Genomic DNA, 11,922 nt, shown 5'->3' with positions numbered 1-11,922 from the left:
ACTTAGAAAGTAAATACAAACTTAGAAAAGTTGCATTGGTACTTGCCTGACCTGGGATCGAACCCACACACTCATACATGACAGGTTGGTGCTTTACCCACTAGGCCACCACATCACGACTTTATTAATTAAATTGATGTAGATTACATTTATTTTTGGCACAACTTAAAAAAACTGTAAAAGCTCTTCTCGCAGGGGCGTCTCTTGCTCATGTAGCACTCGTGTGCTATCATTATCCTGGCGTCCTGAAAGTCAGGAAAGTGTAGCGTAAAGCTGCGGGTTGTTCGAAAGAGATACCGCGGCCCTGGTACATAAAAGGCCTATGACGGAACACGACGGTTTTTAGTCAGTAAGAGTCTGACACTCCCTTACCGCTGCTAACCCACAGCGGGAGGGGTCATTTGATGATTTTTGACGTCGGAAAAAAAAAGGTGTGCTGTGCCGCGCCCGGGGCTGCGGGTTGTTCGAAAGAGATACCGCGGCCCTGGTACATAAAAGGCCTAGGACGGAACACGACGGTTTTTAGTCAGTAAGAGTCTGACACTCCCTCATCGCTGCTAACCCACAGCGGGAGGGGTCATTTGATGATTTTTGACGTCGGAAAAAAAAGGTATGCCGCGCCGGCCGCTTGTGATTGTGACTTCAACGGAGCTTGGTTACCATCACAAACGCGGAGCGAGCGCGCAAACCTTAAGCTATCATTCTGGGGCCCGATTCTCCTAATTTTACTTAAGCAACATACGATTCACGTTCGACTCGATTCGACTGAGATCCAATCCCGACTCGATTACGATTGAAGCGTATGTGGCATTCCGCTATTTTTTCTTTGAAAAAAAGGTTTTTATCCTTTTCTGACATTCAATGATGAATCATTTTGTCTGCAAATGATTTACGATTGCAAAATGATTGTACAGCAAACTACCGTATAGACCAAAATAGCAGATCAATCGCACACCAATCAAATGTCAATCGAATACGATTGGTCTTTTATTAGTAGCAGAATGCCCGATATGGTTAAAACTGCTATTGCGATCATATTGCGATTCGATTTCTATTCGATTTTGACATTATTAACTTAGGAGAATCGGGCCCCAGGAATGAATTTTATCCAGTGCGCAAACTTTGTCAACTTATAGTTAAATAAGTTTTATGGATACGTATATTTTTATTTTGTAGTGTTTTAGTACAAAAAAGAAAAGTTATTGATATCAAAAGATATTTATTTTGTAACCGATAGTACGGTCACAGTCGTCATAGTATGCACGGCGGCAACGCGAAACCGGTTTACTGACGGAGCTCCGCTCGGCGCGCGTAAGAATAGTCGGTATCCATATTTTGCTGATTTTAGGGCGGACAAAAATATGAAAAAAAAAAAAATTTACTGATGATGCAGATATGTTCTGTTAGGGTCAATTCCCACTGAAAGAGCAGCGGCCGGCAGCGGCCGTAAGAGCACGGAAAATGTAAGAGCGCGGCGCGGTGGGGCGCCGCGCGGCCCGCCGCGCTCGCGCTCAATCCCTTGCAATTACGGCCGCTGCCGGCCGCTGCTCTTTCAGTGGGAATTGACCCTTAACGATTCTGGACCACCAGTTTTTTTTGCGCACTGCTTAACATTCATTCCTGTATGGGTAAATAAAATTATAACAATAATATTTTTTTGGGATTTATTGTTACTTTGGGTTTATCTAATACAGGGAAAAATAATACAAGCCACTTCATTATAAAAGCACCAAACATTGATAAACATTTTAAATAATTAGTTTGATTAACATAATTATACACGTTTATGATGGAAAAATATCGTTTAATTATATATACAATATCTATCTAAGAGTTGAGCTAGTGATACGGGTCACATTTTAACGGCACTGCACACTGTACAAGTCTGGCACTGGACTCCCTCAGGAAGGCACTCTTTGTGGAATGAATGCCTGCAGTTGTAAACCATCAAATCGGAGGCGTTTGACAAGTCCCTAATTATGATGCGACCTTGGCACACGCAACACATGAAGTCATCTGTTACAGATATACCTCTTTGCTGGTTGATGATTAACTTTTGATGTAACTCAAAATAGTTTCGTAAAGTGATCACTTTACATGCTTCTTGAACCGAAAGCTGAAGGTGGTAATCACACATCATCTTTGCTAATGAGTCCTTTAAATCCTTTATCTCACATCCAGATTGTATATTCTGTATTAACATCCTTGGATCAACATAGTTGCCTATTCTCTTGAGCAACAATGTCACATACTCAGGCTTGTCCACTGTGCGTTTGATGAGGTCTGTCCATAGTTCCTTATCATTATGTTCCTGACAGAAATTGATAGCTTGATTTATGTCTTTTAGTTGCTCTATGATGATTTGCAGAGCTTCCCTAGTATTTCCGATCCTCCCCAGCAAGAACACCATTTCAGGGTAAAATTCATTACTTTGACACACATCCAGAGCTTCTTGGATTGGATAATTATCACTACATTTTAAAAATGGAAGAAGTTTTTCTCTCGCATATTTAGCGTAAAGCCTAACTAATTTTCCATGATACCTGCCATTTGGTTCATGTTTGCTGTAAGCATCTAAGTATTTAAACAGCAGCAGATCGTGATTAGCGAGTTGTTTTTCTACTACTTCTACAGGTACCTTGGTCTTGTCGACCAGTACTGAGATAGCTTTATCACAGTCGAGGGTCATGAGGTCCAGTATCTTGTCGTGGATGACGTTGTACATGTTGTGTTGCGTGATCAGTGTGAACACGTCTTTGTGCTGGAGCGTCAAGTACGTCGTCAGAGCTTTGTCATATTTCTTTTGGTAACAATACAGAAGAGCCAAAGCTTCTAAATAAATATTTTTGTCTACCTCTGTATTTAACAGATGTTCCAAGACTTCCTTTACAATTACGCCAGTCTTGTATAATGCGGGGTTCCATTCTTGAACTAGTTTCAGGAACCCCTGAGAATCTAACTTCAGATATTCGTAAAATATTAATTCGTACATATGAGAGCTCAATGCTTGTTCAGGGGTTTTGGGCACATAGGGGCTAATAGCTCGTAACTGGTTGACTTCAGAAAACTTCAATATTTGCGTCTCCCACAAGACTTTATCATTCTTGCATATTCTTGCGCACAGTATGGCCGCCTCCTCGTACAGCTGTTCGGTCATCAAGTGGTCCAGGTACTGCACCCCCACTGCGACCACAGAATGTTTCGATGTCTTGCCGCCTACCTCTTCAAGAACAGTTATTGCTTTTTCAAATCGACCTTGCTCTGTAAGCCATTTGACTCTATCGTCAATATCGTAAGGACTGGCTACTACTATGTCCTTGGGAGATACTATGAAAAATCGGTTTTCCTCTATAAGCATATCTAAATAATAGTCATTGCAAGAATATTCTTCGTATCCGCGAATATTCAGACAATCTGTTGATACCTCACAAAATTCACAGTCTTTATAATCCGCGACAGTAAGAACTGGCCTTTGGGCCTTACCAGTTTCAGGGTCGCATTCTTTGGGCACTCCTAGCAATACCAACTGATCGTCCAAGGGGCCGAGACCACTGATGAAGTAGTCAGTTTGGAATGTGTACACGGGATCCACTAAATACTCAGTGACATCTCGTGTTTGAAGTTCGATTTGACTTCGTTTTCGTATGACGCATATCCTGATGGTGTCAACCCAGCCAATCATGAGTGTTTTGGGGGCAGGCCAGAGGAGATTGCAACGATAGTCTTCAATGGAGGTCTTTTCCCACTGGATGAGGCCGAGGGAGCAACGTGCCACCAGGTCGTAGACGCGCACGCCCACCTCGCTCGCCCAGGCCACGAAGCGGTCGTGCCACGACATGGCCTGCACGTAGCCTTCGCATTCACACAGCACTGTGCTACGAAGCCGGTTTAAAAATGTTTTCTCATATAGCGTTAATTTGGTGTCACCTGCAAAACAATGAAAAACGAGCCTTAGATTGATTGAAATCTCATGTGTAGGGTCAAAAGGATGGGAGTAGGGTGTAGGAAACTACTTCACATAACTGGTTAAAAAAAGCCAATAAATGTTAAATTTGACAATAAATTAATTGTAACTTTTCAAGGATTAGGAGCTTTTAATGAGTTATCTAACTGCCAAGAAGGCTGGTGTCTTTTTTGTAATTATGTTTTAATTAGTTAAATGAGACAGTAACACATTAGGTTATAAGTATCTGTAATGTTAATGATGAATAAATAAACTGGTCCAAAGTGACAACTTTAATAAATTAAGAAGCTTATTATAATTTGGTAATGGACAGAAATATTTTTTTATGTGTATTCGGAAGGGACCAGGGACTATACTTCCTGAGAGTAGCATATTAGACTAAAGTACAACTCTTGAGCTTTATCCTACTAATAATATAAATGCGAAAGTCCATTTGTTTACTACACTTTCTCACAAAAATGGCTGGACTGATTTAGTTGAAATTTGGTATGTAGGTAGGTGATACTGGATTAAAACATAGGCTATTTTTTATCAACACACAACGCGGGTGAAGCCACGGGCGGAAGCTCGTAAGATTTGTATATAGTTATTTTCCATACTCAAATCTCATTCGGTAATAATTTTATGAATTATCATTAAATCAAGTGAACACATGTGAATACATCATTATTATTACCATACTGTACAAAGAGAGCACTTTGTTGCATATCATTTACATTTACCATCAGAATCAGGCAACATTGAATATGCTTAAAATTTATCACTAATACATTTCCCATTACTATTAATAAATGACAGCCACCAATATAACTATTTTTAGAGACATGAAAGTTTTGTTCTAATGTTACTCAGGTTTTCATTATAGTGACCAAATGCATGGACTATATTGCAGCACAATTTGACACCAATTATATTATCAGCTAATTATCAGATTATTTTTTATTTTATTTACTAAATAAACTGGTAAGATTCCTATTAGTTTTTGCATTTGAGTTGCGATAAAATTTACCTGTTAAAAATCTCCTCCCCGAGCCAGACCTGAAGTAAAATGGATCCAAAGCAATAGACTTGATGACCCTGCCCAGAGTGAGGTTGTGAGTGTTGTCGTCAGAGTACAGCCCGTACACCAGCACCTTGCCGTCGTCCGAGCAGCTGGCGATGTAGTCACCGTTCTGATCCACCGAGATTCTGTTCACAGCTATCGCATGAGCCTGTAACTCTTTAGTCTTCCCATCTTGCGATATAGGTACCGTGTTCCCTTCATGGTCCAGTAAATGTATCACTCCCCACTGTGTTCCCAAGCAAATAAACTTAGTGTGCACACAAATACAGCTCACTGCGTCTTTCAATAAGATATTTTGAACATCATTCGCCAGTCTGTCGTATTTCAATTTGGGCTCTTCGTCGGGAGGTAAGCTGTCACAGCTTTCCAAATTCACGGCCATGACTGCAATGTTGTCGAGGATAGCTACAGAGTATCACATAATAAATTTTGTAAATAATACTCCTCAATTTTCCTTCCGTGATAAAAAAGGAATCGTGATTTTTATTGTGATTTCTGCTGACTTTTTGTCATACTATGACAATGACATTTAAATACAAGTGTTGCAAAAAAAATATTTTTTTGTAAATTAGAGATAAAATTGTAAACAGAAAGACAAGTCCTTTGATGTAGATCGATGCATTTTTCTTAAATTAAAAAAAATGGACTGTTGAAAAGGTAAATAAGAAAATTAAACGATATCTTACACAAATATAATATTTCACATCTTAAAAGTGCTGTTTATTAAAATCATAAAATTTATTAGGCTGGTAAGATAAAATTAAGGCGCAACGAAAAAAAAAATCAGCCCGCGCCCCGCGCATTTACAGGAATCGTTTAATTCTGGGGTGTTAATTCTAATAAACTTTGACAATGGAAAGTAATAGCTACATGCGAATAAATATAAAAAAATATGAACAGCACTTGTCTCCTTTTGGGAACAAAGTTCTTACTGTACTTCTAAAGCAGTGGGATAAAGGTAGGTAAATTATGGGTGAAAGAGTAATAAATATCCGCAAATCCATTCAAACTTTTATTTTTGGAATTTGATTATTTTATTATTATTAGCTTTTGTTATGTTATTTTAGCTCGTATTAAAAACACTAATGATCATCAGCATCGACAAGTTCCAGCGCGACCTAAGAAAGTGTTAAAGTGAGTACTTTGTCAAACATCTATTTCAGCCTACATCGTGTTATCTATTCATGTTATGGGTTAGGTGTAATGATGAATGTTATTTTTTAGCTTCATTGATGACTCCATTGTTGAACCTCTCTTCACACCACCACTGATTCTTTCTACTCCTCGCGAAAATATACATACTGAACAAGAAACTTTTAATTTTAAAGATGTTATTGAACCGGAAATACCCACTTCTGATCAATTAATCAACCATGTACCAAAAAGTAAAAATGATTCTGTTCTACAAACGATCCCTCTTAATACTGATCTATTACACAATGTTTACAATAAACATTTGTGCGATGAAAACCCATTAATTAAACTAAATGTAACTGAAACTACAGACACATGTAAAGAAATAAATTGGGATGATATGCTTGACTCTGAACTATTGGATACTATTGCTACTACCAGGGAAATAAACGGTAATAATACTATACTTGATAAGGGATTTCCTAATGAAAATGTAATCCCAGAAAATAATTCAGGTTTTCGTGAATCACTTACGACTGTCACGGGGCAAAAACGTAAGTTAAAAAATATACAGCCTAAAGTAAAAAAAAATCGAAGTGATAATACTGTTAAGATAAAACAACAAGTACTAGATAAAACAACAGAAGCTTGCAAACAAGGAAACAATAAGAATAATTTTCGAAAACAAAAGTATACAAAAGCTGTTAAAAATTGGCTTAATAATCTTGAACCACCTACTGAAGAAATTGAAGACTTAGATAATATAGGTAAGGGTGGTCAATTAGACGTAGACAATGTTCCACAAAAGACACACAACACAGACAAACCAATATTAGTAATCGAGAAAACACCGAAGACAAACAAGAAAGTAGTACAAGCGCAGTTAGCCAATAAGGACGGTATCATGAAGTTCAGTAAGCCTCAACAAAATGCACTTGATACAAAAAAAACGAATGAAAACGTAGAAAATAAACCTAAAGAAAAAAAAGTAAAGAAATTCGTAGCTCCTATCAAATCTCAAATACCAGTAAAAGACATATCATATGAAATGCACACGCTTGACGAAGATAATGTTGACGACCACAGAGGAACTCTACATGAGATAAAGAATTTTGATATGATCGCTATATTAATTTATAGGTAGGTATTACCTACCAATATAAATCAAACCATTAACTATGTTCTTATGTAGGTTTGGCTACCAACAATTTAGATGTCCTATAAGGTTTAACTAAGAGTCCAATATAACAAAAATATCCATGACATTTGTTGCTTAATTATAATTGCTAATGCACTGCTTCATTTGCATGACAATAACGTAAATTAATCTGAATGTTGGGTTTCGAGTGACTTCAACATACGTAGCTATTTATTTCAGTTATAATTTTTAAATCATTTATTCTCATCTTCTGGTGGTTTTGTAGCAATGGTTTCTGTCAGCTTAATAGTCATCACACTGACGGCACGTGCGCTCCTGTCGGCATCATCGTCAATAGTGACGATATGTTCTACTGTTTCAAGGGCGCTGGTCAGAAGATCAAGTAAGTTTCCCTACTTGGAATACTAAATAAGTAATAACTGTGTTATCATCTCTACTGCTGATATTTCAGTCATATGAGTAATTATTCAATAGAACTTTTGCTCTGTAGGTGGGGCCTATGCTTATACCAAATATTGTTCTTGTCATTTTAGGGAGGCACTGAAACGTTTACTAGACAACAATACAGTTATTTGTTACGGAGCCCAGAATATCCTTACTTATCTCACGGTCCACTTACAAATCGACAGCATACATGCTAAGATTTATGATGCTAAGGTAAGTCTTCGTTTACTTAACAAGCTGAGCAGAACAATCTTGACATCATTATCAATATTTGCAAACTGTTTTAAAGATTGGCGCCAGTTTATTGGACCCGGACAATCCCCCGGAGAACTTCTCAGACGTTCAGAAGCTGTTGTCGTTCTCCGCGCAGTACACCATAGCGACGGAGTGCACCTTGCAGAAAGCTGCCTGGTACATGTCTCTGCTGAAACAATGCTGGGCCAAACTGTATACAATGCTGGTGGAAGACAATTTGTGGAAAGTCTTCGTGGAGATTGAAATGAAGCTGCTTCCTATTATTGCTGGTAACATGACCATTAAAAAATTTCGGCATTGGGTTGAATGAGAGATCATTATGTAGTTCGTTTATCATTATGTGAAAAAGTTATGCTATCGAAAATTATATAAAAAAAAATCTAGGTATGGAGAGTCGAGGCTTAACAATAGACTCGTCCAAACTGAAGTCGATGGAAGAAGCCCTAGTGAACAGAATGAAGGCTGTGGAACAGCAGTGCTACAAGGCGGCTGGCAAGGTGTTCCAGATCAACTCGACCGTGCAGGTGCGCGCTATACTCTACGACGAACTGCAGCTCGATACAAAGTGCAATGTGAAGATACGGGAGACCTTGTGTAAAGGGGCCAAGTCCACGTCAGAGACGATGGTTAGTACTCCTGAGGCTTCACTAATATTCTGTATAAAATCAGAAATTTTTTATCAAAGCGTTTTGAAATGAAAGTAGATAGGTGTCGGATAAATACTTGCATTTATATTATTGTTATCTAGCTGCGCAGCCTGGTGACTGAGCATCCACTGCCGAAACTCATCTTGGAGTATCGACACATACATAAGGCTCACGCTACCTTCCTGGCGGGAATCGCTCAGCATATCAAAGATGGAGTTGTTAGACCCACGTGGTGAGTTAAATTGTTTTACATAGGTAGTATAGACGTGCTACAAATACCAAACAGATTACTTTCTTTTCCAGGGTCCAAACAGCAGCAGCCACAGGGCGCATCGCATCTAACAACCCAAACCTCCAAGCCATACCGAAAGCCCCCTTCAACTGCGTCATGTTCCCTGAAGCAGGCGATACTGGTAAATATTTTTGGAAACTATTGCCCCATTGTTATCAAGCTGAAAGCACAGAAAAGTCTATTTTAGAATTTATTATTCCTCAATAGCAAGTCGCCCCGGGTGCCTTAACTGATTAACACTGGTATCTCGCAGACAAGGAGCAGCTGATGTTCCGTTCGATCTACGTGTCGCGGGAAGGCTTCAGCCTGCTGGCGGCGGACTTCAAGCACGTGGAGTGCCGCGTGTTCGCGCAGGCGGCCGCCGACGCCGGCCTGCTGCAAGCGCTCGCCGCACACGCCGACCTGTTCAACGTGCTCGCTGCGCAGTGGTAAGGGGCATGTAATATTTTGTATTTTCAGAAAAAGTTCCATTCTGGTCTTTTTTATGTCTTTCAAGCTATCGCTTGAATGATTTAGCTTACTTTTGTGTCTGCTCCAAACTCCATTTTTAGTAAGGACATAATGTACATAGATGACGTAATGTACATAGGTTCTTTAAAAAAAAAATGTGTGTGCAGGCTGAAGAAGCCCGAGGCTGAGATAGTTCTAGAGGAACGGGAGCGTACGAAGCGGTTGGTATACGCGAGTCTGTACGGAGCCGGCACGCGCAAGCTCATGGAAATACTGGACGTGGACTACCAGCAGGCCTTGCAGGTCGCGGCCAGCTTCAATAGTCAGTACCTTCTGAGTCTTTTGGTGGTAACTTCAACTCTCCTGACTATTAATTTATCTTGTTGGGTTTCTGTTAGGAACGTTTCCGTCGCTAAAGTCGTTCGGGCGCGGTGTGGTGCGGCGGTGCGAGGCGTCGGGCGGACGGCTGGCAACGCTTTGTGGAAGGGTCCGGCGGTTCGCTAACATCGCCAGCGAGGACTTCGCCCAGAAGTCACACGCTGAACGACAGGCTGTCAACTTTGTTGTGCAAGGTTCCCTTTTTTCCCAGAAAATCACAGATGTACATACCTATGCTCTTAAAACATTATTTGTTCGACTACCAGGTTCGGCAGCAGACTTGTGCAAGTTAGCAATGATAATGACTGAAGAGCAACTGCGTAGCTGCTCACCGCCGGTGGAAGCTCATCTCATGTTGCAGATACATGACGAGCTCGTGTGGGAAGTGAACGATCTGCATGTGGACAGGGCTACTGGTAGGTCCCAAGACATCTGACTGAAAGGTCCTAATAGTGGAAGAATTGAAGTTGTATAAGTATTATTCAAATTTCAGCAATAATAAAACAAGTCATGGAAGGTTGCGGGCAGCAGTGCGGTATGACAGTGCCGCTGCCGGTCTCTATTAGTGTTGGCAAGGACTGGGGCAGCATGCAGAGTCTTGATAACTAACCCATCATCATTAGTTGATACCTAGATAATGTACTTACTGATTTGTTGATAGATTTCGTTACTGAAATAAAAACTGCCCTTAAAGCTTATTTGTAATTTCTAGTATAGTACCTACACCTATCTCATTACCATTTCTACTTTAAAAACCACGATATAAACTTCATCGTCTGCTTTTCCCACTCCGGACGGGTGCAGCCAAGTATTATGAGTAGCCAGTAGCCACTCCAGCCATCCTGAGCTTCGTTATTGTATGGCGCATAAATGATGAGAATTATGTCAGTAAAGGACAAAATGTTTTAAATAATAGAGCATTAACAACATATCAATGATGCCCTGAATTCCTAGTTCGTTATCATATGTAGGGCAGTATAGTCACACAGCTGTATATATATTATATATAATATGTGAGATGGCTGCCCGTTGGTCTAGTAATAGCCAAATACGTATGTATTTGTACACTTGTATAAGTGTGGACTTTTGGAGTTCGATTTCCAAGCTGGACTGAAATAATGAATAAAGAGTAGTAAATAAGAGTTTACTTAAGCAAGTTACTACATAGGGGTAGTACAAAAGGGTGTACCTACAACAGGGGAGTATAAGGAAGTAGGTATATACCTACCTAATAGAGCATATGTGACATAAGGAAGTGCATACCTAAGGTTGTATGAATGAGGAGTACATAAGGTATACTAATCCCGATTATCAAAGGCATTATAGGTAGAGAATGAAGTTTACATGGGATACGGGTAAAACCGCGGGGTACCATACAGATAAAATCTTGTTGCAATTTAGATAAATTAGCTATTTAAATAACAGCGTCCTTGGTTTATGTCCTAGATTATAGTTCATATAATTTGAAATTGCGAGTGCGCATTATTTTATCACATTATGTAAGTAATATTTCAAACCAATAAATGTTTAGTCTATTCATAACATATTCATAAAGCCATCGCTACACCACTTGACAGACATAGGGACACGGTATCGAAGCAAAAGTATCGATACCGTACTCATGAGTAGAATCGATAACAAAGTATCGTACTCATTAAAGTATCGAAACAAAAGTATCGATACTTCAAGGTATCGAGTACTTTTTAGATCAAAATTTGCTAGGTCAATATCAGTCAGTAAATAATGTCAGTTTTACTTCAGTTCAGCAGGACATAAAAAACAAATGGTATTGGTACACAAATTTAATAGAATAATAGAAAAATGGAAAATGGAAGGAATGAAACAAATCGAAAATGTAGCAAAAGGAAACAATATTAAGTTATTTGAGGTATGCTAAAAACTAGCAGTGTCCCACAGTTTCACCCGCGTAGTAGATTAAAGATCCCATTCCTCCTCCGTAGTCACTTAAAAATAGAAGTTTGTTGAGCCTTTTGGTTTCGAATTTTTGTGATGGTACTTCGTGCTTCAGAAAATAATCGTTCTGAAGGTACTGACGTCGCAGGGATTGATATATATATTCATTCTCGTGCCAATTTATATAATTTTGGGAATACTACTTTCATATCTTCCCATTGT

The 11,922-nt window shown here is 39.3% G+C and overlaps 2 protein-coding genes across 2 annotated transcripts; one reads left to right on the top strand and one right to left on the bottom strand.

Moving 5' to 3' along the window:
• Positions 1-1,650: 1,650 nt before the first annotated feature.
• On the bottom strand, positions 1,651-5,545 carry LOC124633307 (vacuolar protein sorting-associated protein 41 homolog). Its single transcript, XM_047168480.1, has 2 exons — positions 4,974-5,545; positions 1,651-3,927 (listed from the first exon to the last, which is right to left on the bottom strand). The coding sequence occupies exons 1-2, from the start codon at positions 5,407-5,409 to the stop codon at positions 1,853-1,855; spliced, it is 2,511 nt and encodes an 836-aa protein (XP_047024436.1). The 5' UTR covers positions 5,410-5,545; the 3' UTR covers positions 1,651-1,852.
• A 258-nt stretch (positions 5,546-5,803) lies between these two features.
• On the top strand, positions 5,804-10,479 carry LOC124633514 (DNA polymerase nu-like). The gene is made up of 14 exons (XM_047168762.1): positions 5,804-5,985; positions 6,095-6,161; positions 6,252-7,301; positions 7,586-7,702; positions 7,854-7,977; positions 8,054-8,288; positions 8,404-8,645; positions 8,768-8,898; positions 8,970-9,079; positions 9,212-9,386; positions 9,576-9,730; positions 9,807-9,980; positions 10,053-10,202; positions 10,280-10,479. Exons 1-14 carry the CDS (start codon positions 5,880-5,882, stop codon positions 10,393-10,395), a joined length of 2,952 nt encoding a protein of 983 aa, XP_047024718.1. The 5' UTR covers positions 5,804-5,879; the 3' UTR covers positions 10,396-10,479.
• The last annotated feature ends 1,443 nt before the right edge of the window (positions 10,480-11,922 follow it).

Source organism: Helicoverpa zea, chromosome 9 (genome assembly GCF_022581195.2).
Source record: "Helicoverpa zea isolate HzStark_Cry1AcR chromosome 9, ilHelZeax1.1, whole genome shotgun sequence".
Lineage (NCBI taxonomy): Eukaryota > Metazoa > Arthropoda > Insecta > Lepidoptera > Noctuidae > Helicoverpa > Helicoverpa zea.
Note: the sequence above shows the minus strand (reverse complement) of the source record. Positions and strands in the feature narration are given on the sequence as shown.